General features: G+C 37.9%; 1 protein-coding gene across 2 annotated transcripts in view; it reads left to right on the forward strand.

Moving 5' to 3' along the window:
- Positions 1-1,360: 1,360 nt before the first annotated feature.
- thbs2a (thrombospondin 2a) overlaps positions 1,361-25,691 on the forward strand; it is a 29,879-nt gene continuing 5,548 nt past the window's right edge. Inside the window, exons 1-17 of one of the 2 annotated variants that reach the window (XM_039653358.2) lie at positions 1,361-2,739; positions 3,870-3,941; positions 4,311-4,864; positions 5,551-5,635; positions 7,794-7,990; positions 12,535-12,675; positions 12,772-12,865; positions 14,834-15,004; positions 19,721-19,897; positions 20,082-20,255; positions 21,679-21,806; positions 22,010-22,162; positions 23,641-23,859; positions 24,507-24,614; positions 24,696-24,855; positions 25,062-25,180; positions 25,269-25,503. In XM_039653358.2, the coding sequence (XP_039509292.1) occupies positions 3,875-3,941; positions 4,311-4,864; positions 5,551-5,635; positions 7,794-7,990; positions 12,535-12,675; positions 12,772-12,865; positions 14,834-15,004; positions 19,721-19,897; positions 20,082-20,255; positions 21,679-21,806; positions 22,010-22,162; positions 23,641-23,859; positions 24,507-24,614; positions 24,696-24,855; positions 25,062-25,180; positions 25,269-25,503 (2,782 nt within the window). In that variant the 5' untranslated portion in view covers positions 1,361-2,739; positions 3,870-3,874. Of the gene's footprint in view, positions 2,740-2,785; positions 3,012-3,869; positions 3,942-4,310; positions 4,865-5,550; positions 5,636-7,793; positions 7,991-12,534; positions 12,676-12,771; positions 12,866-14,833; positions 15,005-19,720; positions 19,898-20,081; positions 20,256-21,678; positions 21,807-22,009; positions 22,163-23,640; positions 23,860-24,506; positions 24,615-24,695; positions 24,856-25,061; positions 25,181-25,268; positions 25,504-25,691 lie in introns of those variants that run through there. The other variant, XM_039653357.2, reaches the window with a different exon arrangement.

Below are 25,691 nucleotides of genomic sequence, written 5' to 3' on the forward strand. Positions count from 1 at the left end.
TGCAAGAAAATGCAAACTTACAGTGTCACAGATTTGTTATGATCTGCTAAGTGATATATATATAACTGCAATTAGAAGATTAAAGTCTTAATAAAAATGAATTGCATGTAATGAATTTTCATGTTCTTATCATCAGTTTTATTTGTGCTAATGTATGATTTATTTAGTAGGACAGTCTTTACATTTGACATTTTGTTACTCTTCAAAAAAAAAAAACTTCCCCCCCTGAGAATATCTGGACAAGATCCATTTTACAGTCCAACATTGTGAAAAGAGTTCCTTATGAGACACTTAAGTTTAGTTTTATGGTGATTTTTGACAGATGGATATCCAGCAGCATGAAATCAGAGGTCTATTTATCTGTGTTTTGGTAAGATTCTTCCATCTCTGCTCCGACACTTATCTCTCCAACTTCATAATGGAACATTCCACCTCCTGTGGGTTATTCAGAACTTACGTAACCTGCTATCAAATAAGCAAAGTATTTTATCGAATACCACAGATTCTGGATGTAGAACGATGCGATGGTAATAAAATAAAGATTAAAGGAGTCTGCTTGCATAACCTCAGCATACTCTAGTTGTAATTAAAGAAAATTAGTGAGGTTTATTTTTCCTGAAAGAAATATGTTGAGATGCTGAAGATAAATGAAATCATATTCAAATATGAAACCAATATGTATGCAGTAATGCTGCTCTCTGATTTAGATTCAACAGTTATCAACCATCAAAAAAAGAATAAATGCATGATATAAACATCATAATAGATGAAAGATGTATGTCCACTAAAATTAGATTTATGAAATGCTAAAAAAAAAAATTGGTGCAAAGGTATAGGTGGCCTCTTAGGTGCACAAGAATGGACCAGCATTACTGAAATCGCCATGAAGACAGAGATGACAGCATTAGCATGACGGAGGCATATGGGACAAGAGACGGCAAATCCCGTCATGTCACACTAACCTAATTTTGAAACGCACAGATTCAGCTATTTGAAAACTGGTAGAACTAGTGTCAACAACCAAAGTGATATTCAGTATGTTCTGCTGTGATGTGTTTTGATAGCGTGCATGTTTGCTCCGCTTTGGATGAAATATCACTCTCTGGGGCTTGAGTGGAACCACATGAGATCGACAGACTCTTACGATTAAATGACAAAAAATAAGCATTTTGAATGGGCCAAGTGATACTTCCAAAAGACATTTTCACAAAGATGGCACAATATCTAAAACAAACCAATTTGCTCGGATGATTAAGTCTTGTCACGCAATATCTTTGCTTGATGTGTTTGTCTCCAACTTTGAGATTGGTCAGTTATATAAGAATATGAATATTCAGATAAAGTCTTTACTTGCTTAAGGGACTATCCCTACTAAAATAAAAAAACAGCTTTTTTTTCTTTTAAAAACCTTATTTCAAAAGTTTAAGAGAGTGATAATTTATATGAAAATGAGAGATGGAGAGTATAATTATGATGTAATGACTTAAATTTGGTGTGTTATTATTTTAGTTATCAATGAATGATAAAAGAGAGGATTTGTGGAAGTAATTTAATATTTAATAATTTAATATGTTTGCATTTAATCATATTTATAGGATCTTAGAAATAAGATGGTAATTAGATTAATGTATGTTGATACATATCCTTATGAATATATGTAAGTGATGTCCTCATGTGACCTGACAAAAGTTAATGTAAGTGTATGACCGAGACAGAGGGTCTCCTTTCAAGGATATATTGGACAAATCCAAACAATGTGTTAGTTATGGCTAAGACATATCTTCATTTAGCCTTGAGAAACAACCTTGGAGGAGGAACGACTATAAAAAGGAAGGATGCCTCCAAATTGTTGTTACACACTGCATTCACTTTGTGTGACTGATTGTTGATCTTTCCTTGCAAGGGAATAAATAATCTTTAAAGACAATCGATCATGTTTGTATCTTATTCAGTGATGTAAAATATCAAATCATCTTTGGTTTGTCCTTCTCTCTGGTTTCTTTGAGACAACATGTTGTCGCATGACACATTTTGGCCCCATTCTTTGAATCTATAAACCTCTAAATTAAATTACTGGTATTTTTAAACTACTGAAATTGGCACACATTGGCAAAAATGATTTTCTATTAGGCCTATAAATTAAAAATATGTTTTTATTGTTTTTGAATAGCCTGTTTATGTCACTTATATATTTAAAGGCAAGGTCAGTCCCATGAAAAACAAAACCTATTCTTGAAATTGCAAAATCACGTGACACATTTGCAGCGCCGTTGAAGTGAACTCATGTGATAGCTATTACCGTCTATATTACGAACAACCAGACCGCTTTAATTCACTTTCTTTTATCTTTTATTAAACAATTACTAATGATATGTTAATATAAAAATATTACATTACCTTGACCTGTACCTGAAAGCCATGGCAGACGCCCCTGAAGAAATTGCCAAAGAGCAACTTCAGACTCTAACTGAAAGTGAAGTTTAATTAGCATTACCCAATAGCCTACTGCCATGTATTTATATAGGCTACAACTTAAATAGATGTAAACAAAGATTTATTTATTTATTTTTTATTTGACAGTGTGTGGTTGTATTCTCGAGTGTCTAAAAGCATCTTACGCGAGCATTCAGCGTCTCTTCTGCACATCTCTCTTCTTCCTCCTCTCAGGCTCAGACTCTGGCTCGGGATATGGACGCGGAGACGTCACTGGAGGGGAGGACAGAAGGTTTCACTGCATTGGTAGGTTACCAGCATGACATTATATGATGGGAAACTTATAATTCAGCCCCCTCAGCAGGTCCAGCTTTATATCCGAACCTGACTGACATGGTTCGGACTGAACCGTATAAAGGGCTTCAGTCCAATAGTTCTCTGGCCATTGAACTAAAACTCGGAGCCGTGTGGATGTTATAGACACTGGATTTTAGTCCTTGCGTATACGCATATTTATCTTGAAGATTTAGAGGACAAATAAACTTGTGCTTTTTCAGTTGGATTGCACATCACAACAGGTGAGTTTTTTGTTTTGGGGCATTTGCAGCCTTGTTTATATAAATTGGCACCCTATACTTGACAAATTTTCTCCATAAGAATAATAATTACACATTCTTTCCTCCAAAACCACGTTTGACAGATTGCCACATTTGTTACACATGTCTTGGTTTAGTAAGACGTATACTGTTAAATGCTTTAAAAGACCTGTTACTTCTGCAATCAGCAAAAATGTTTGGGATGTCATTTGATTTGCGTAATATAAGCAGTTTAATGTTTTATTAACGAAATATAATTTAGTCCCCACTGGTGTGACCATTCACTTTTGTCTTTGACTGGTCTACAAGTGCTGTTTGTGTATTTTACATGAGTTGTCGACTATAAATGAACGTTCAGACTGTCTTGATTTTATGTGAACTTTTATGTGCTGGTTTAAATAGTCACATGACCACAGCTGTTTAATTAGCCTACAGTTTGCCCCTCTGAAAGATGATGTCTGTTTCTGATGTCATGTATGTCATTGAGGTACATAAAATGGATAAAGGGTTTAATATTAATCTCTTACTTAGATTGCTCTGTCTTGTATAACTGCATATAAAACCCAGGAATGTGCAAACTCACAGTAGTTAAACGCAGAGTCCGTTTGTTGAATTATTGTTACATTAAATAATATATTTGTGCCATTATTCCATTTTCAACACAACTGCCTGATAACAATACAAAATGCACATTATTTATTTATGTTTTTGCGATTTTCAATTAGCCCATGTCCTGCAGCCCACCTGAGGCATGTGGAATGTTTCATTGGGCTACCTAATGAGTATTTGGTGATAAAATGGGTTATTAATATTTTATGTTTTTATATGTGTATTTTGAAGGAGTTATGATACTCAGGAGAAATCTCTGCTTTCTGCCCTTGCTGTTACTATGCATCAGAGCACTACCTCAAGGTAAATCCATGATGCACCTGTTTCTAAATTGTTTCTAAATATTTAGGCTTAACCCATTTTTCTGTTGCCATTGACATGTAGCTAGGATACTTGTCTTTATATCTAATTCTGAATTTGAGATTTCCATATTACACATTTTGCCCATTATTTTTACAGATGTGCCTCCAAGCACATCTGTGTTTGATTCATTAATATAGTCTCTATGTGGTATTCAATGCAAAACAGCTTTTGAATGATTTTGACCTGAAATGATGTAATGTTTTCCTGAAAATCGTTAATGGGCTTACATAATCATCACATAAAATCTATTGTGTATTTTCACACAATCATCCACACTTTGCTGAAATGCTTGTGTCGACTCATTCAAAGATGACCATGTGGAAGATGAATCCATCTTCGACCTTTTCAAAATCAGCAGCATCAGCAGAAAGACGATTGGTGCCAAGCTCTTCAAGGGCCACGACTGGGACTCGCCGGCATACCGCTTCATCCGCTTTGACCACATCCCTGCAGTGAGCACCCTGGCCCTCCATCAGATCCTAAAGCAGGTCCAGAACAATGAGGGTTTTGTGTTTGTGGCCACCATGCGACAGGATAAGAGCTCAAGGGGCACCCTGATTGGTCTGGAGGGTCCCGGGGGGAGCCGTCAGTTTGAGATTGTGTCCAATGGACGCGCCAACACGCTTGATCTGGTCTACATGGTCGAGGGATCTCAAAATGTGGTGTCCTTTGAGGATGTGGACTTGTCGGATTCGCAGTGGAAGAACATCACGCTGTACGTTCACGGAGAGAATGCTCATCTGTACGTAGGCTGTAGCCTCATTGACAGCGTGATCCTGGACGAGCCTTTCTACGAGCACCTGCGGCCGGAGAACAGTCAGATGTTTGTGGCTAAGGGATCTATCAGGGAAAACCACTTCAGGGTAAGACCAGTTCTTCTCCATGAACATCATTTGTACTTCATTCCATGCTTGTTATGCTATTCCTGCATAATGATTTCCTGTGCTGTAAAAATAGTCAAGTCATCTTTATTTTTATAGTGCTTTATACAATACAGATTGTTACAAAGCAGCTTCACATTAACGGGAAAATAAAAATCAATGTTTGTAAATTTTAAGACAAATTCATATTCTCCTGTAGAACAACTCTAAAAAAAAAGATGAATGTATCATTATTCAACTGAATTCAGTTCAGTGTTGATTCAGTTTAGTTCAATAACTGAAAAGTTCAACTGTAAGCACTTTTACAGATTGGGAAATGGTAAATGGCTGTGTTCTGGAAGACAGAAAACACTGTTTTATGACGATGTTGCAAAAGTTCTCAACTATGAATCAGCTATAAAGCAGCTATGCAGATACTTTACATTTTTTTCATATTCAAAAGTGTCAGTGCAGTCAAATTGAATCTGAAAGTGAACATTTTTAAATATATAAAGTTCATTAGAAGTCATCTAAGGACCTTTTAAGGAACCATGTTCTATCGACTTTTGCCTTGAAATGCTACAAATTCACCACTGCTATGGGGATTTGAATATGATTAAAGAAAATAACCATACATCTCCTCATTTTAACATTATAATGGACTTATTATAATCTCTGTCATTCCACAGGGTTTGCTACAGAATGTGAAGTTCATTTTTGACACCCCGATAGAGAACGTCTTGAGAAACAAAGGTTGTGAGATCGCTAAACCTGGTAAGAATTCAATCATATCTCTTAAACATGAAAACTATAAAGGTCAGCATGGGAATACCAAAGACATTTCACCTTGATTGTCTGCTTTTATAATCTGAATTTATTTTTAGGTGTCAGATTAGGCACTCATAATGCATTGACTTGAGCTCTATATGGATTTATTCTGTGCAGTTCATGATTTGTTTTTAGAGGGTTGGTATGTTTTCCGTTGGATTCAGTTTTCATTTTAAGCTCTTCTGGCTTTCACCTAAGTGGGTCACGAAATCTGCAGATCAGAGCTGTGGAAATATCTGACCGTATTACATCATGTTTACGGGAAACGCTCATGTTAGTGTGGTGGTATAAGGGTCGACCAGTTTGCAAATGCCATAAAGAGGATTAATATACTTTGATTAATATACATTGGCAGAGATTTCATACTTTAAGAGAAGGTGGAAAAATGTACATACTCATAATTCTATATATGCATATGGTCAGATCAAAAACTGCCTGTTTTCCGTAAAGCTTTTCTTGGCAGGGCCCAAAATTAAGAACGGCCCGCTAGCCCAGAAAGTTTCAGACCAGTTTATGAGACAGTCACCAGTAGTCCAGTGCATTATTGCCAGTGACAGTCTTACTTTATGAGTGTTTACATCCATTTTTATGCCTGGCAAACTTCCTCGGAAACATTTGGTATTCTACATGTCTGCTGCAATTTATCACCACAATAATGTTATCTAACTGGCTAACATGAAAGAGCTTTTGTCAAATTTACAAAAATGACTTGTGATAGTGTGTTTAGGTGTTAAGGTCATGAGACACCAAACCGACATAAAATAGTGGCGGCGAAAGCTGATGTGCTTCAGCGAAAAAGCTATGCTTGACAAAGATTACATACGACTGTCAACTAGCATCTGTGGTCTGCCCCTGCGTGTAAAGAAATAACTGCCGTTATCAGCAGGTATCAATAGTCTATATCCATCATTAAAAAGGGAAACTGAAACTAGGATATACAAACTGAGATATACAGAGTTCTCAATCACCGTTGGCGGTGACATGCTTCAACATGCTTAATCGGTCATAAAAACCCAGAAGGGGTCCAACAAGTGCCAACGGTGCGGAAAACTGGATCAACAATAGCCCAACATTGGTCGACGGCCGACCATCAGCTTGGTATGTCAACGAACCAATCTGGAATGTTGTGCATTAGATTACACTGTTTCCAGTTTATTGCAGAGAAGAGTACTGAGATCAGCAAATGAACTCATCCCTGGCTGACTTTTGTGTTGAAATAAATAGTTTGAGACCATGTCAAAACTAAGCCTTGTGTGAGATGTGAGCATTTCTCCATCACTGCTGCCTCAGTTCCTTTTTAATTATAACTGAATAAGTATGCATCAGATATGGCAGTCAAAAAGGCTTCCATTTCCATTGCCAGGACAAATGCATGCCAACCGCTGAACGTTAGGGTGCCAGTACAGAGGTCCCTCTAAACTCTCTAGTGCCCCAGTTTAGGAGTGCCACGTACTGCTAAATAAAAAGCTCAAAAAGCCTGCCTAGAAAGTCGCTGAAACAGACACACACACAAACACACACTTATTTTCCCAGCATTGACTGAAACCCCAAAGAGATTTGAACGAGTTCAACAGTCTCTAAAAAGCTGCTAACCCTGTATGAGTCTCAAAGGAACCTCTGGAGGTATCAACATGGCTCCCTGATTTAGTGTCTTCTGTTCGCCATTAATCTGGAGAAAATTTACGCAAATGGCCCCAAAATGGCTGCAGATATCTAATGGGAGTTTTGGCATATTGGACAGCATTCCTCTGCTGTTGCGTATCCCCCAACCACACCACCTTCCTCCTTTTCCAAGATGTGCTTTGAAAAATCACTATCTTTTTTGAAATGTTACTTCTGAGGTAGCTTCTGCGCATTCATTATAGTAATGTCAGAAATATAGTGAGGAAAGGATTTATCTGAAATCTGTGGGGTGTGGAATATCCTACACATTGGTTAAATATTTTATAATCCATGCACCCCTATAAAATCTCAAACATAACTGCTGTATTCCCAAGGCCACTTTGTACACAAAAGTGAAGTCTTTTTGCTTGTTCTTTATCTTAATCTTATGAAGTTGTCTATTGGGGACTTCTTTAACACTCTGCATTCTTATCCCTTTCAGAGGAAGTTAATGTGGTAAATGAAAGTATAGAGACTGTGTCCGTCAGCACGGCGATCTCCACCAACTTCATTGGGCAGAAGGAGAAACTGGCATCGGACGTGTGCGAGCGTTCCTGTGAGGAGCTCAGCAACATGGTGCAGGAACTGAAAGGTCTTCGTATCATTGTGGGCAATCTCATCGATGGCTTGCAGAAAGTGGTAAAGTTGTTTTACTTAATGTCTGGTTTTACAGACAGGGTTTAGATTAAGCCAGTTCAATTAGGACATATAGCTTTTATAAATCTGCCTTTGAAAAACATATTGGCGTGCTTCTTGAGACCAAACAATGTCTCTGACATATTTTAAGATGTAAGTGCAAGTTGCTTTCAGTTAAAAGAGCTCAAACATGCATTTTAGGCTGGGACTAAACCTGGGGAATGTGTTTTGCTTAAAAGATTGCTTCATTCAACCTGAAAAACAACACAAAATAAAGACAGTTTTCCCATGCAATTGTAATGAATAGGGACTGAGGAGTTCAAACCTCGAGAAGGTCACAACAGCACCATAAAAGTCTCATAAAAGCAGTCCATACGACTTGTACACTATACACCAGGTCTTCTGAAGTCATACAATAGCTTTATGTGAGAAAAACACCTTGAAAGTCTCAGTTCTCATTCGTTGCAATTGCTTGGAAAAGAGTCGCCATCAAATTTCTCCTTTTGTGTTCCACAGGGGGAATAGCCCTACAGATTTGGAACGAAAATAGGGTGAATAAATGATGTATGTTTGGTTGATCTGAAATGTAAACTTTATTTCATAAGCTCATTGTTCAGGTTGGTGGCCATCTCTGATTTTGAGAATTTTATTGCAGATTAAATATCTGACCATGCAAGCAAAAATTCTTGTAGTCTAAACAGAACCCTTAAAGGAAAACAGGACTGAAGAGGCAGTGGAAAACGTGAAGATGTGGGCTGGGGTTTTATGGTTTGTTTTAGAGGGAGATAGGAAGTGTGAATAGGAACCGAGTCGTGTCTGGCAGTGTTTAAACAGCCCCTTTATCCTCTACTGGGAGCTTCCCAGCGATGAGGGAGTCTGGGCATAATCTCTGGGAAATCCTGCCGTTGGATGCTGCGGGTCCCAGAGGCTCTTCCAGACCATGTGGTGTTCTGTTTCACAGCCTAACACTCATGGCTACTACCTATGCTTTTTTTTTTCTCTCACTCACACATGCACAAATTATTACATCAGCACACGCTGTGGTTCGTTTTTTTTTCTTTTGTGTGTGTGTGTGTGTGTGTTATTTTATGTTCTTAATGTGCTTCAGAAGTTAATAACCTTCCCTTCCCTTAAAATATTTCTTGTTATTTTTGCCCCTCCCTCAACCTCTTGTTCTGTCTCTTTTTTCTTTCTCAACTCTTTACTCATGGCCATTTGCTAATACTGTCTCAGGACTAACACATTATGGTTTAGGTGTTCTTTTTTCATTTCATTCTTTTCTTATAAAAGAGAGAAAAGAAAAACAGAAAATTAAAACAACTAGCAAAGACTAATAAAATAACACAAAAGTCTGAAAAGAGGTTGTTTTTTTTGCATTCAAACATTACAGAACCTAGATTAATGTTAAAAATGTCAACATTAAAACCACAAATCATAATTGTAAGACAAGTAAATTGCATGTAAGTCAAAAGTCACTTAAGGACAATTTTCCTTCAGCATGGCGTTTGACCAGAAATGTCTGCTGGGGGCTTTAGGTGTCTGCTGGACAGTAAAGACATTTATAATGTTACATGATTTTTATTTCGAATAAATGCTGTTCTTTTGAACTTTCTATTCATCAAAGAATTCTGAAAAAAATATCATGTTTCCACAAAAATATAAAAAAAAATGTTTAATTAATGTCATCGCCAAAGTCCCATACATATCGACTGTCACTAAAAAGCAGTGGTAAATCGTGAGGAAATGTTAGATTTTTTTTATATAGCTGGCAAAGTTAAAGTTTCATGAAATACACTGACACTTAATTATATTCCTTTCAAAAGTAACTGAATGCCCTGCTACATATTAACCTACAGTAATCGTAATTCTATTTAAAACACATTAATGTAGGCTACATGTATAATTATAATGTCAATATAAAATATATAGTGGTTTATATAGACACTATAAATGCATTTGAAAATTAATAATTATTCCACTTAAAAAATCGTTCCGTGCATAGCCTAGATCTATGCGCCCCCTGAACCCTCATAATAAAGATGGCTCTGCGGAGGTGGATGACTTCTCATTTTAGACACACACACACACATACCTCAGAAGGGATAGAAAAGTCCTCGGGATACCCCCGCATACTCGCAAGATGCAACTTGGATTGGTTGTCAACAAGGCGAAGTCCACCATTCACTTCTCGCAGCTCTCTCGAGAAAATGTTTGCGGCACACACTATAGTTTAGATCATAGACTATTTAGATGTGTTCGAGGTTGATGGCAAACCAACCGTCCTGGAGTGCGTTTCCCCGAAAGCATCGTTAGCCAACTGTGGTCGCAAGTTCCGTCGTTACCAATAGAGTTCAATTGCGGAAATTGCGACCAACCTGCGACCATAGTTGGCTAACGATGCTTTTGGGAAACACACCCCAGAGCCGGAGTCTAGCCCTCGCAGCATCGCAGGGAAACATATTCAATGCACTTGGACTTTTGCACCATGAAAACAAACACTTGCGTCCCATGACCCAGGAGTAGATTCTCTCATCTACTACACGATCAAAGTTTGACATGTCTGTCGTTGACAGATCAAAAAGATCCACGGTGTGGCGTGAATAATTAAGATACATTTCTTCTCATAGGATATGAAGACTCAGTCTCATTAATAATTATGAGACACCACGTGTGACGTGCACACTATGAAGATTTTAAACCCGGAAGATGAAAAAAGCGTGGGATCTAATTTAACCATTTTAACCCTACTATTAAAAGATGCTAATATTGTCTTCAATGGTGTTCAAACAACTACCTCTGTTAAAATCTCAGAAAATTTGGTTTGGGGTCTCATGACCCTTTAAAGGGGTGGATGATTGCGATTTCACGTTTTTCATTTCAAAATAGTGTGTAATGTTGCTGTTGGTGCATGAACATTATCTGCAAAGTTGCAGCGCTGAAAGTTCAGTGTAAGCAGTGATATCGTCTTTTAAAAATCAGGAAGTATATTGCCTACAAAAATGACTCTTATACGTAACTACAAATACATTTACATCAACCCTCCCTCCGGAAAATGCAAAAGGGCGTGGCCATATTTGTGTTCGAGCATCCCACGGACCTTGTAGTTCGTCAACAATACAATTTATGTTTTATTATGTTCCTGAAAATAACAATCGTACTTTAGCTCTCTGTGCTGCGCATTTTACGGAAGACAGCTTCCAGAATCTCCACAAATTCAACACCGGATTTAACAAGAAACTGTTACTAAAACGTGAAGCAGTTTCAACTTTAAAACCAGAGGGAGCAGTTGTTGGGCCACAACCTGTAAGTAGGCTAAGACTTCATCATTTTAAATGTAAATGTATATTTTCAGACATAATGTTTTAGTTTTATCAAATGCCTGCACTGGCTTTATAGCCACTAGTTATGCTATTTTGTGTCTACGACAAACACTTACAAACATTTTGGACCTGAATATATGTACTAATTTTGTAAATGTATTTTTCATGTATATATACTTTATGACGTTATTTTTCGATTTAATCAAGAACGTAAACCAATGCCAACGCTGTTAGTGTACAGTATATAGTAGCCACTCAGTTTGATGCTATTGTGTAAAACAAACGTGTATAAAGTTAAAAAAATATATAGGCAAATTACCATTCAGAAACGTTTTGTAAGAGCAGCTTCTGCTTGACTCTCTTCATCGTTGCTTTCTGGGTCTGATTCTGGCTCATACTGATACCATTCGACACCATTATGTACATTTGACAGGAACACATATGCAACTTTCGCCTGTAAAGGTAATGGGCGTGAAGTATCTGGACAACGTGCACTACAGTTTAGCCAATCACGATTCACAACACACTGGCCCAAATTAACCAATCTGAGCCCACTGCCTGTTTCTGAGGGAGTGGTTTCATAGAATCAGGATGTAAATCGGTCGTTCAAATGACAGGAGAAAGCGGCTTACAATAAATGTGAAATTTATAAAAAATAAGACTTTTTAAAAAGAAAAACCATGAATACATGTTAGATTGCACCCCATAAACAAGCAGTAAACCACCCCTTTAACATTAATAATAAGAAGAAATGTTTCTTGAGCACCAAATCAGCATATAAGTATGATTTCTGAAGGATCATGTTACTGAAGACTGGAGTAATGATGCTAAACAAATCATATCACAGGAATAAATTATATTGTAAAATATATTTAAAAAAGGAAACAGGTATTTTCATGTTATAATATTTCACAATATTACTGTCTTACCACCCCCAAACCCTTGAACGGTAGTGTACTTGGAAATCTCGTCATCATTCCCCACAGGTTCGTCATCATTACCCACAGGTTAACATTAGAGATTTGACAGCAGGAAAAGCAAAATTACTTCCCAAGTCCAGAGGTCACAGAGCTTCCTGTTCAGCATAATTCCCCTGCTACACAGAAGTGTGCTCATTTCATTGTAGTTTAAATCAAGTCTATTTATCTACATGTGGAAGACCTTGGCAGAAGTATTGCCACCTCTTGACCGTTTATCCATCTGTCTTGCTGTGCATCTGTCGGTTAGACTGAGGAGAACACTGTGATGAAGGAGGTGCTGGGGAATATGAAGAACATCAAAGACAAGCGCATGTGCTGGCAAGACGGCCGTCTCTTTGAGGATAAGGAGGACTGGGTTGTGGACAGCTGCACCAAGTGTACCTGTCAGGTATGAAGAACTTTGACATCTGATGAATGGGAGAGAAAAAGCGAATGGCATTCTGCTTCTGTTCTGAGTACTCTGACTTACAGCTTTATTTTGCAGGAATCAAAGATTGTGTGCCATCAAATCACATGTCCTCCAGTAGCCTGTGCCAGCCCCACTTTCCTCGATGGCGAATGCTGTCCTGTGTGTCTGCGTGAGTAACGTACATTGCTCATATTCATCATTTTCATGCTTTCATTTTCCCAATAAGGGGTCTCGCATTCAATTTAGAGACATCAGATTATCTTATTCACTAACATCTTTTGTGTGTATTGTATTTAAATGCCTGAATATTACAGCCAGCTTGTGATGTTTCTCATGGTAACCTGAAATAGTTTGGGTGTTCATGCTAGTTTTATACCAATGTTTTTAGTTTTATACCAAAGTTTTTCATGTCATCAGGCACTTTGAGTGTAGACACAGTTACAGCGCACATACATGACTGTTCAAAAGTGGGGAAAGTACAATTTTTTTTTAAAGAAAATTGTACTTTTATTCAGCAAGGATGCTTTAAATTGATCCAAAGTGACATTAAAGACATTTATAATGTCACAAAAGATTTCTATTTTAAATAAATGCTGCAGCACAATCATTTTTAACGAATAATAATTTGAAATGTTTCTTGTGCTGCTAATCTCCTTTTTAAACTCCAATTACTGTTGGCTTTTTTTATGTAAATCGACAGATACATTTTTAACTGACGTACAGTATTTTAAAAATGTACCATTTGAATGTAATTTGGAATTTTTGTCTTATCTTATATAACATTTTGATAAGTGAATAATTTTTGTAGTTCACTTTGTTCTCGCAATGAAGGTAGCCTTGTTGCTGGTTGTTCAAATGGTAAATGGACTGCATTTATAGCGCTTTCACAGACCCAATGGCCACCAAAGCGCTTTACATTTTGAATACCCATTCACTCACACACGACGGCGTATTATACCAACCTTCTGGTTTGTAGACAACCTACATGAACCACTGAGTCACTGCCGCCCCAAAATAATACATGATAATAATAAATGACCAGCTAATCATCATATAATTAGAATAACTTAGAAGACCTGAGCAATGGCCGAAAATTCAGCTTTGCCATCACAAGCATTAAAAGAGTAGTTTACTTTTAAAAAAAACTTTTGCTGATAATTTACTCACCCCCATGTCATCCAAGATGTCCACGTCTTTCTTTCTTCAGTCGAAAAGAAATTAAGGTTTTTGATGAAAACATTCCAGGATTTTCTCCATATAATGGACTTCAATGGGAACCAAACGGTTCAAGGTCCAAATGTTTCAGTGCAGTTTCAGAGGGCTTTAAACGACACCAGACGATGAATAAGGGTCTTATCAAGGACCCTTAGAGTCATGACTCGAAAAAAGATTCGTTTATTTTGATGAACGAGTTTTTGATTTACGAGATAAGACCGTCTGGTGTATTCATCGTCTGGTGTTGCTGCACTGAAACTCTCATTTGGACCTTGAACTGTTTGGTTCCCATTGAAGTCCATTATATGGAGAAAATCCTGGAATGTTTTCATCCAAAACATTAATTTCTTTTCGACTGAAGAAAGAAAGACGTGGGCGTCTTTGATGACATGAGGGTGAGTAAATTATCAGCAAAAGGTTTTTTTTTAATAGTGAACTACTCTTTTAAAATAGAAAAGTTATTTTAAAATATAGTTTTATAATATTTCTCAATATTACTGTTTTTACTGTATCTTAAATGCAGCCTCGGTGAGCATAAGGGACTTCTTTGAAAAAACGTTTTTGGGAGAATTTTACCAACCCCAGACTTTTGAACAGAAGTTTATAAACAGGCGGGCTTTTTCTTAAATGATATAGAACTTTTATTGTTTTAAAAGTGCTTGTGTTTGCCAACCACACATTTTTTATTATCCATGAGTAACAAGCATTACTGTATGTTCCCATGCTCTGAAGTGGGTTGAGAAAGATGATGTCATGTATAACTTAAGCTCCAAAATATCAGAGCTGAAGAACAATGTTGCCTTTGCTGTGTAAATATATTATTAACAAGGAGCACCATGATGGGTGTGGTGGGGTTACAACGGGGTGAATTGTGCTTGAAGTTACCATGGCTAAATGTGCTTGTGTGTTCATGTGTGTATAGCTAAAGACAGCGAGGACGGCTGGTCACCTTGGTCAGAATGGACGGAGTGTACCGTCACATGTGGAACAGGCACCCAGCAAAGAGGCAGGTCATGTGATGCCACCAGTAACCCCTGCAGCGGCCCCTCCATCCAAACCCGCAGATGCAGCTTGGGAAAATGCGACAGTCGTGGTGAGACAGCCAGTCTTTTTTTGACCGTTAATAACTCCACTCTTTCTCTGAACACATGTTCTTTGGTCATATAGAGATATTTTGGATACCATTTTCTTGCCTGTTTTTGTCCAAAAAGTCTAAAATCTTGGAGGAAAACCACATAACAGCAGTTTAAGTGGGATTGGATTGATTCCTCTTGCTTGTGGCCTTAAGAAATGTGGTCTGTCACCTTATAACTGCAAGTGCAAAGTTTGTCCTCTCACTGATTTGTTTCAGGTCTATCGTGATAATAAAACAATGCACTCATCTGTAAAGTCTCCACAGACCAAGGTTGTGATTGAAACCGACTAGAAAGAAAGGTCTCAAATGCAGCTGTCACATAGTCTAAACAGCTGTTAAAAATAATGAAAATGGAAGAAAAAGAATCGCTGCTTCTCAGGTTACTCTAGCCAGATTTATTTTTTTTTTGGCTGCAGTTTTTGTTGTTTAAAAATAGTTTTGAGCATTCGAAAGAATAGTTTGTCCAAAACATTTACTCATTTACTCATCCATACTTGTATGACTTTTTCTTCCAAGGTAGATAAATTGAGAAAGTACTCGTTGCTCTTTTAATGCAATTACAATAAATGAGGTCTAATGCTTTTGAGCTTAAAAAGATGCAAAAGCACAATTTTGGAGAGCAGGACGAGATGCGAGAGATGCAAGACCGGTGCGTCTCACAGGTGTCGCTTATTGCCACTCACGCCACCGGCCTCGCGCCTCTCTCACGTCACTCGGCCTGTGAGTGCCACTAAAATCGTATTTAGTTTTATCCGAAACGGATGAACTTGAAACATGCAACGTTCTATTATGTTGGTTATCGTTGGAGTTTAGAATTGAAATTAAATGCTAGAACATAACCATGTGAAAATAAGTCTTTATTGATTTAATAATCCAATTCTCACTATTAGTTGCTTATTATCATGCATATTACTACAGTAGGATGTTGACTGTTTATTAGCACTTAGTTATAAAGCACATATTAATGCCTTATTCTACATCCCTTAATCAATACACTTAACAACTTCCTTACTATTAATAAGCAGTAATTAAGAGTTTATTGAGGCAAACGTCAGTTAACAGTTGGTTAATGAGAATTGGACCCTAATCTAAAGTGTGAACAAGTTTTACTAATGTTCATTTTAGCTGGAAACTGCAGTACATTTTATGTATATATATAAGGTTTTGGAAAAAAAATGTAGGTACATGCACATAATGAGCCCATGTTGGTCACAAAAGTAGTTTATATTAGTTTTCTGAAACTATCCAATTGCTTTGTGTGATGACTTCAGAACACTTTTAATATAGTGCAGAAATCATATAGATCACATTTATTATTCTTTTATGGTGCTTTTATGTCCTTTATGAAGGTTGAAAGCTTCATGTCGACACTTTGTATTGTAATGGCAGGAAAAAGAGCAGCAACCCGTACGATTTCTCAGAATTTCTCATTTTATGTTCTTCAGAAGAAATAAGTTCAAATTTGTTTGTAACAGCATAATAAAATAATAAGAGATTTTTTTAATTTTGGGGGCAACTAATCCTTTGAAGTAGGCCATATCAATCAAATATCATTGATTTTTAATGCAGGGTTGAAGTAATATTATAACTACAGAAGAATTGGTGTTTGAATTGGCATTATGTTGAACACACTCTTAAGCGGTAAGCAGTAATCTACTGGCTGGCACGCACTTGCCTGCATTTCATCAAATCGGTTATTGCTACTGATGGAATTTTACATCACCTAATTAATATTCATTAGCCATATACTGAGCCTGTGATTTCAAGCCAGTCAATTCCCTTAAAGAATCCAACATGATATTAGTGAGCTGATTTTGTAACAACATGAGTGTTTTCTTTCATCATCTGTTGTAAATATTTATGGAGCATGGGCTAATAGACAAACTCCTTTCCATCAGCAAGGGAACGAGCTGGTAGTCATCACTTCTGCTCAGTGAGGTTTTAATGAGTGGCACATGGCTCTTTGTGGTGTACCAATGCTAACTCTGGCTTACGGCTGACTCAAATGTTTTTTATAACTGACAAATGTTACCAGCTGGTATCTTGGACAGCAATGGACAAACTGGCCTTTGTTACAATTACCGCGAAACAATATCTGTACGTATTCATACATTAATACATTGAGCTTTTTAGATTTATATCAAATTAGTTCCAGTCTCTCTGCTCCTCATAATATGGGCCTGTGTACTCAGACCCATGTGGTCGTGGCAACAGAAAACAGCTGACAGTGTTAGGAGGTGCTCTCAAAAATGGATAGTTCACCCAAAAATGTGTGAGTTTCTTTCTTCTGTTGAACACAAAAAGAAGATATTTTGAAGAATGTTTGTAACCAGACAGTTGATGGTCCAAATACTTCCATTGTATTGTTTTTCCTATTATGGAAGTCAATGGGTTCATCAACTGTTTGATTACCAACATTCTTCAAAATATCTTCTTTTATGTTCAACATGAGAAAGAAACTCACACAGGATTGGGGCAACATGAGGGGGGAGTAAGTGATGACAAAACATTCATTTTTGGGTGAACTATCCCTTTACTGCTCATTGCGTCACCCCTGGCCTGAATACACCATCGGGTCTCTCCCTTACTGAATCCCAAAGAGACGATGGGGTGGCGGGTCCAGAATTATGGGCCAGGTGGTCATCGCTTCATCAAGTTTTTGGCTGTCCCACCCTGTGTCATTCCTGGACCTCATGCCTCTGTACTTACTAATGTAAATGAAAGATGTCATTGTTTGTGTAGGTTTGTTTGCTGCTTTAACACTGCATTCAGGTCATGTCGGAATGAGATGAGTGCACATGAATGCCTCCGCAATTTTGATTTAGCCCCAACTTTCCGTTGGCTGATTTGGTTTTGTCATTGTTAAGTTTCACTTGTGAATGTTTACTGTGCGATTCATAGCGATACATCTTGCCAGAAAACATTTATTGTAATAAACTACTGAAGCAAAGCATTATGTATGCATATCTAATGAATATTCTAATTATTAGGTGTAAAAATGGCATCAATTTGCCAATAAAGAGTAAGAAAGAAGAGAGAAATACACCACTGTTCAAAAGTTTGGGATCTTTAGGATTTTTTTTTTTTTTTTTTTTTGAAAATCTCTTATACTCACCAAAGCTGTATTTATTTGATAAAAAAATACAGTAAAAAAATTAGTAATACGTTGACATATTATTACAATTTCAAATAAGTGTTTTCTATTTTAATTTTAAGATACATTAAAGCTGCATTCCGTAACTTTTTTGGTTTAAAAATGATCCAAAATACATTTTTGAGCAAGTTCATAACCAGCCAGTGTTCAAAACTCTCTGCTTGCTAAGCTTGTAATAATGTTTTTAACTCCAGTGGTACTGGTGGATTTCCACGGGAAATTCGAGCATGTCTTTGCGTCATTACGTCACATCTGTACACATAAAGAAGGAGTCTTAACTAGATGGCTATATTGAGTCATTACGTCACATCTGTACACATGAAGAGTCTCGGCTAGTTAGGCTATATGTAAGGATGTTGGAGAAGGAGATTTATAGCCTTTTCTCACAGCACTTGATATAAAATAAACTTATCAATTTGATGGCGGATCCAGAAAGATTCAAACGACAATCACTAGTGACAACTGGAGATTCACCCGTTGTAAAATGCAAAAGACTTCGTTCGGACTTCGGAGTGGCTACAAAAAAAAGAGACTGCGAAATGCGAAATGCTCATGCGAAATGCTCATGCGAAAACAAGGATAAATATCGGAAGGGCATTAAATATAGTCACGCAATACTGATGTTGTTAAAATGAACAATTTGAGAACAAAGTATAATTTGCAATAATTTGAAAGTATAATAACGTCAATTGCTTGTTAAGCGATCGTTAGATTTAATCAGCGCGATTTACTGCAATGCTTTTTTTCCCCTTAGTTGGTCAGAATAATTTGGATGTTACTTTCTTGTTCAGATGACATTTTCCGGGTGAAAATTATTATGTTGGTCATACTTCCAAAAAGTAGAATCTGTGATCCCGAATGACAGTATCCACACCGGCGCAGTGACTGACAGCCTCACATTCTCCTCAAAACATTGGATTCATCCGCACTGTGCCGTGCCGAGGCACAACCCATGTAAAGTTGATAATGCCGCGAATAACTGCAATTGCAAATTTCGAACAGAGATGGCGACATAGGGGGAAAATACGGACTGCGGCTTTAAAAAGTATTCCTGTGATGGGAAATCTGAATTTTCAGCCAGTCTTCAGTGTCACATGATCCTTCAAGAAACATTTATTTTTACGTATTATCAATGCTAAAACAATTGTGCTGCTTAATATGTTTGTGGAAACCGTGCTAACTTTTTTTTCAAGATTCTTTGATGAATAGAAAGTTAAAAAGAGCAGCATTTGAAATGAAAATCTTTTGTGACAGTATAAATGTATTTACTATTTCTTTTGATCAATTTATCACGTCCTTGATGAAGTAATGTATGAATGTCTTCAAAAAAGTCTTGCTGACTCCAAACTTTTGAATGGTAATGTGTAAGATTGAGCATCATGTATATCTATTAGGCCAAAATCAACACTTGAACACTCATCATTTCGTAATTACAAACTTAAAAGTAGGTTCTTCCACTAGGCAGCATATGCTATTGTATATGACTTTCTGATTGGCCAGTTTTCTGATTGTTGTCACAGTCCGACAAGACGGGGGTTGGAGTTTGTGGTCCCCTTGGTCATCATGCTCTGTGACATGTGGAGAGGGACAGATCACACGAATTCGCCACTGCAACTCCCCTGTCCCTCAACTGGGAGGAAAGGACTGCGAGGGCAGCGGGAGGGAGACGCAAAAGTGTGAAGCCAAACCCTGTCCGAGTGAGTGCTGGGAGTCATGTGTTTCTCTTTTATACACTAGACTTAGTCTTGTGAAATGAGACTGAGGCAATATTAGACCTATTTGCATTAGTGCTCTTAGAATAAAACAATTTACACACAGTAATTTGGCTCAGTAAACTCAGCTTAATACTGTAATTTTCACTGTACTCTCTTTTTCTCATAGTGGATGGAGCCTGGGGCCCGTGGTCTCCTTGGGCGATCTGCTCCGCCACCTGTGGAGGAGGAACAAGGACACGAACACGCGTCTGTAACAGCCCTCGTCCACAATATGGTGGCAAGAAATGCCCTGGAGAGTCCAAGGACACTGATTCCTGCAATAAACAGGACTGCCCTGTGGGTATGTTACCTTTTCACCTTTTTTTCACATATTCTCACTCTTTGACTCTCTTCAGTTGTGTATCTGCGGGGTCAAACCTTGGACACCCTCTTGTTCCCAAAATATAAACATTTCCCAATCACTCACACCTGCACCTCATCATCACCACCACTATGGTATTTAAGACTTCACCACAGCTCATGGTCTGGTCTAGTTAATGCCATGTGGACTATTCCCCGTCTCCAGTGTCCTCCATTCCCCTTTTTTGGACTCTCAACTGCTTACCTTACTGCCCCTTTTTTGTTCAATAAACTCAGTTCACCTGCCATCTTCCTCTCAGTGTCTGCTTTCCGTATCAGGTCACTTCAAGGAAGTAATTTACCTTAAAAATGTACATTTCTGAAGGATCATGTGACATTTAAGACTGGAGTTAGCCTGGCAAGCCAGACCTACATCAAGATGTTAGATCTGGGAACTCACAATTGGCTTTATGCACAGCTGCACTACTTCCCGAACTTCAGCCAGCTTCTTTGTTTCCTGTGTGCCATTATTGGACAAACCGATTAATTCAGGTGTGTCTGATTATTGTTGTTGTGACTACTGAGGTCAGACACACCTGGATTAATCAGTGTGTCCAATAATGGCAGACAGGAAATAAAGGAGCTGGCTGAAGCTCAGGAAGTAGTGCAGCTGTGCATAAAGCCACTTGGCACACCTCAGTCCGAGGGGCGGGATAAATGGTTGCCTTTCAATATCCCTCTGTACGCAATAGGTTATCGCTACAACCAACCAGTGGAACGGCCGGCCGGAGTCTAATGCGTTTTCCCAAGTTGATATATTAAACTTTTTCTGTATCCGGTCATCAAAACTTTGAACATATCTTGTGTGACGTTCTCTTAACTCCAAGTCATCCAGAGTCGTGGCCAAAGCCGAATCGAAAGACCGCTGTTTGCCAGCAGCATCTTGTTTGTTTTCAAGGAGCAGGGAAATCACCTATGGAAATCACGTGGATCCGTCACAACTCTGCCATCATTGTGTTAAGCCCGCCCCCCAAATCTATACACGATGTGATTGGCCTGACCAGAGTTTGGTTTTTCTACTTCGAAAGCCAACAGAGTTGCTTGACCACACTGGCTGCAAAATAATTTGTGGAGTAATAATGCTGAAAATTCACAGGAAAAAATTACATTTTAAAATATACTAAAATAGAAAACAAATTTTACGTTTTTAAATTGTTATAATATTTCACAATATTCTTGTTTTTAGATTTATACTCTAAAATGAACAAGCTCAAACTTTTGAATGGTATTGTGCATTCACTAATCTTACTAGTATTTTAGGGGCCTCTTTAGACTGACTTCATGCAGAACAACTCTTGAGATTTATGAAATGCACATCAATTTCATGAGTAAACTGTAATCCTCTGCATTTTCTTCTTCCTCAGATGGTTGTCTATCTAACCCATGCTTCGGGGGTGCTGAATGCACCAGCTCCCCTGACGGCTCTTGGGAGTGCGGGCCCTGCCCCGTCGGTTTCCGTGGCAATGGAACATTCTGTGAGGATGTGAATGAGGTACAAGCGTAAAAAAGCATTATGTAGTTAGGGCCATGTGACAAGCAATTGTGATACTGCGTTACTCACAATTCAACACAGGAAGCGTAGCCAAACAAACATTTGTAACCCAACAAGTACTAATAAAAGTAAAGATTAGTGAAAAATACTTATTTCAAATATGTTTCTAAACATGTCTGTTTTTTTTTTTTTGTGTCCTATAGTGTGACATGGTCCCTGATCTGTGCTTCAAAGTCGTTGAATCCCAGCGCTGTGTTAACACAGACCCAGGATTCCACTGTTTGCCTTGCCCTCCTCGATACAAAGGCAATCAGCCCTTTGGAATGGGAGTGGAGGCTGCCAAGCTAAATAAACAGGTCAGTTATGCAGTCTGTGGACAGATTGGGTCAATTATTGCACAAGTATTTAAATGTGTTAGTTTCCCAGTGTACACTCATTAGCCTGGCTGAATCCAGTCTTGGCCAGTGACAGCACGCCTACAGTATGTGCCACCCACAGTCCGTTCGCTGACTGTCGGATGCACATTATACACAAAAGTGGAAGCACTTTCTCGATCTGGCAAGTTCAAGTTATTCCTGTTAAATAGTCTGTATTTATTTTTAGATTAACAAATTCTGATCATAGCGTATACTCGCATTTTATCCCAGACAGCAACATAGTGTCGGCCCAGATCCGGGCCGCATCTGGTACATGTGGATTCCAAGCATACCAGATGTGGTCCGGATCTGCGTGACACTATTTTACTGTCGGGGATGTTATTTTGTCAAGGTTATTATTTAATTAATTTATTTGCTATTATTTTGGAATCAACTATTTCATATAAAACTTCCCTTTAATGCATTCTAAATCAGGCATTAGGAGCCAGATGTACTAATCAGGACAAATTTGGCGGAAAGGGCAATTCCAAAAAAGCGCAGATGGGAGTGTAAAGTTCTGCACATGATCTACTGACATTAAAGAACAAATTAAAGAGCAAATTAAAGAACACAGACAAAGCCGGATCATCTCCATAATGACCAACGCAATCTACCAAGAGCAGCGCAGTAATCATTTTTGGGGCAGCCGCAGTAATAATCGTGCAAATACCAGTAAATTAACATTGCGTGATTCATTTAAATACTCTCCTCCCATACATTTTGCTTCTGAAAGGGAAATTCCTACAACTGGATATGGAATAAAGTCAGTTGCAAAAAAATAACCCTGTCCATGCCTTTTCATTGTTCATTTTTCACTGTGTGTCTTTAGTAAATCTTGCAGCGGTTTTAAACTCCAAAAGAGGGTTTGCGCTAAATGTTGAATAATAGGCTGAATGTGTCGACTTTTAGAATAGAAAGTGTATTCTGAGACATTTTGGACAAAACATGACATCTAAATGAAAGAATCTTTGGGCCCGAAATGGTGGCCAACCATATGGATCTTGCTCTCACTCTCCCATTACTCTTGGATTAATAAATTTTGCAGATTTCTTGGAAAGCTGAGTCATTTGCTTTTCTGCCCAAAAGTTTCATAACGTCCACAACTAATAGGTTTGTCACCAACTTCCATCTTGTCTTTCTTTGATCCAATGCCCAAGAGTAGTAAATTGACAAAGGGCTGAAAGGAATCGTCTCATATTTTACAGCTGTGATCCAATAGCTTTTTCAAATAAACTTGTTATGTGCAAATGTGCACCGCTGAAACAAACAAAATAAAGGAAAATTATCAATAAAAAAGCCCTCACAACACTATTCCCAGTTGTCCCCCACAGGCGAAGACTCAGTTCCTTATTCACCATAATTGGACTGCTATACAGTGTTCCTGAATAGTTCCTGAAAAGTGTCTTCTCATTTTTTAGGTATGCGAGCAAGAAAACCCCTGCAAGGATAAAACCCACAACTGCCACAGATCCTCTGAGTGCATCTACCTTGGCCACTTTAGTGACCCAATGTTTAAATGCGAGTGTAAAATCGGCTATGCTGGGGACGGTCTCATTTGCGGCGAGGACTATGACCTTGATGGCTGGCCCAATCAGAACCTGGTGTGTGGAGCCAACGAATCCTATCACTGCAAAAAGGTAATAGAGATTTATTTTCTGTGGCTACAAGATTAAGTTTGTTATAACTTTTGTTTCTGAGATGAATTGCATTTTTGAAAGAAGTCAATACTGCATTCATTTGATTAAAAATACAGTAAAACAATAATATTTTGAAATATAATTAGAATAATTATTTCCTATTTTAATATATTTTAAAATGAAATTAGTGTGTAATATCAAAGCTGAATTTCCTGCATTATTATGCCAGTCTTCATTGTCACATGAGACTTCAGAAATCATTCTAATTTGCTGTTTTTGTGCTCAAGAAACATTTCTTAATGTTAAAAAAAAGTTGTGCTACTTAATATTTTTGTGGAGACCATGATACATTTATTTTCAGCATTCTTTGACTGAAATAGCAGCATTTATTGTCTTTTCTGTCACTTTTGATCAATTTTATGTGCCATTGATTACTTAAAAAAAATACTTAAGCCCAAACTTTTGAATAGTAGTGTATATTTATACAGTGAATCCCCAAATTAATGTAGATCTAGCCATGTATCTACTGGCTTAGCTCATTTTTAACACATTAAACAGTCTATTTCAGTCATTTTCACATTCTATTTCAAATTTTTTGTGTTCATTTTGTGTTCATAAAATAATAATTTTTATCCTTCATTGTGCAGGACAATTGTCCCAACCTTCCAAACTCAGGCCAAGAGGACTTTGATAAAGACGGTCAAGGAGACGCCTGTGACAAAGACGATGATAATGATGGAATCATGGATGAGGGGGTAAGCAAATTCCTTAATAATATTGTTGAAAATCTATTTTTTATTTACACTAAGCTTGTATTTGTTTCTCCTGTGCCCCAGGACAACTGTCCTTTGCTGTATAATCCCAGGCAATTTGACTACGATAAAGATCTTGTTGGTGATCGCTGTGATAACTGCCCGTATGAGCACAACCCCGCTCAGATCGACACCGACGGCAATGGCGAGGGAGATGCCTGCTCCGCAGACATCGATGGAGATGGTGAGAAACATTCACATGAATTACTTCAACAATACTCATTGTTTGTTTATAGACTTGACAAGCTTGGGTTCAAACCCAAGCACAGTTTTAAATGTAAATTAATAATAAACCAAAAACAATGCAAATATCTCACCACAGTCAGGTGCAAATTTGTTGGAGTTATTGTTGGAGTTAACTCTGTGTAATGCTGTTTGCATGTGTTTCAGAGGTTCTGAATGAGCATGATAACTGCCCCTACGTGTACAACAATGACCAGAAGGACACAGATATGGATGGCGTGGGTGACCAGTGTGATAACTGTCCTCTGCTGCACAACCCTGACCAGGTACAATAGGCGTAGTGAACACACATAACCCACAAATAGGAGGTATGTTTTGAAGCAGTTTAACAAAGTAATTTGTATGTTTTAACAGTCTGACTCAGATAATGACCGAGTTGGGGATGAGTGCGACAACAATCAGGACATTGATGAGGACGGCCACCAGAACAGCCTGGATAATTGTCCCTACATTCCCAACGCCAACCAGGCCGACCATGACAAAGATGGGAAAGGAGATGCTTGTGATTTTGATGACGATAATGACGGAATCCCCGATGACAAGGACAACTGCAGACTGGTGCCTAACAAAGATCAAGTAGACTTTGATGGTAAATGAATTTATTGCTTAAATTAAAATATCTAGAAGTGATTCTCTGTATTTCTACTGACTGTGAAAAGAAATGTTCACACACCAGTCATTTTTGTCTCTTTTGCGTTGGTCGAGATTCAGATATATTTACAACTGGAAAATTTCCTTTAGTGTAGCCAGGGTCAAGGAAAATGATGTCAGACACTC

The sequence above is a fragment of the Pimephales promelas genome, chromosome 11, assembly GCF_988280905.1.
Source record: "Pimephales promelas chromosome 11, fPimPro1.hap1.1, whole genome shotgun sequence".
Lineage (NCBI taxonomy): Eukaryota > Metazoa > Chordata > Actinopteri > Cypriniformes > Leuciscidae > Pimephales > Pimephales promelas.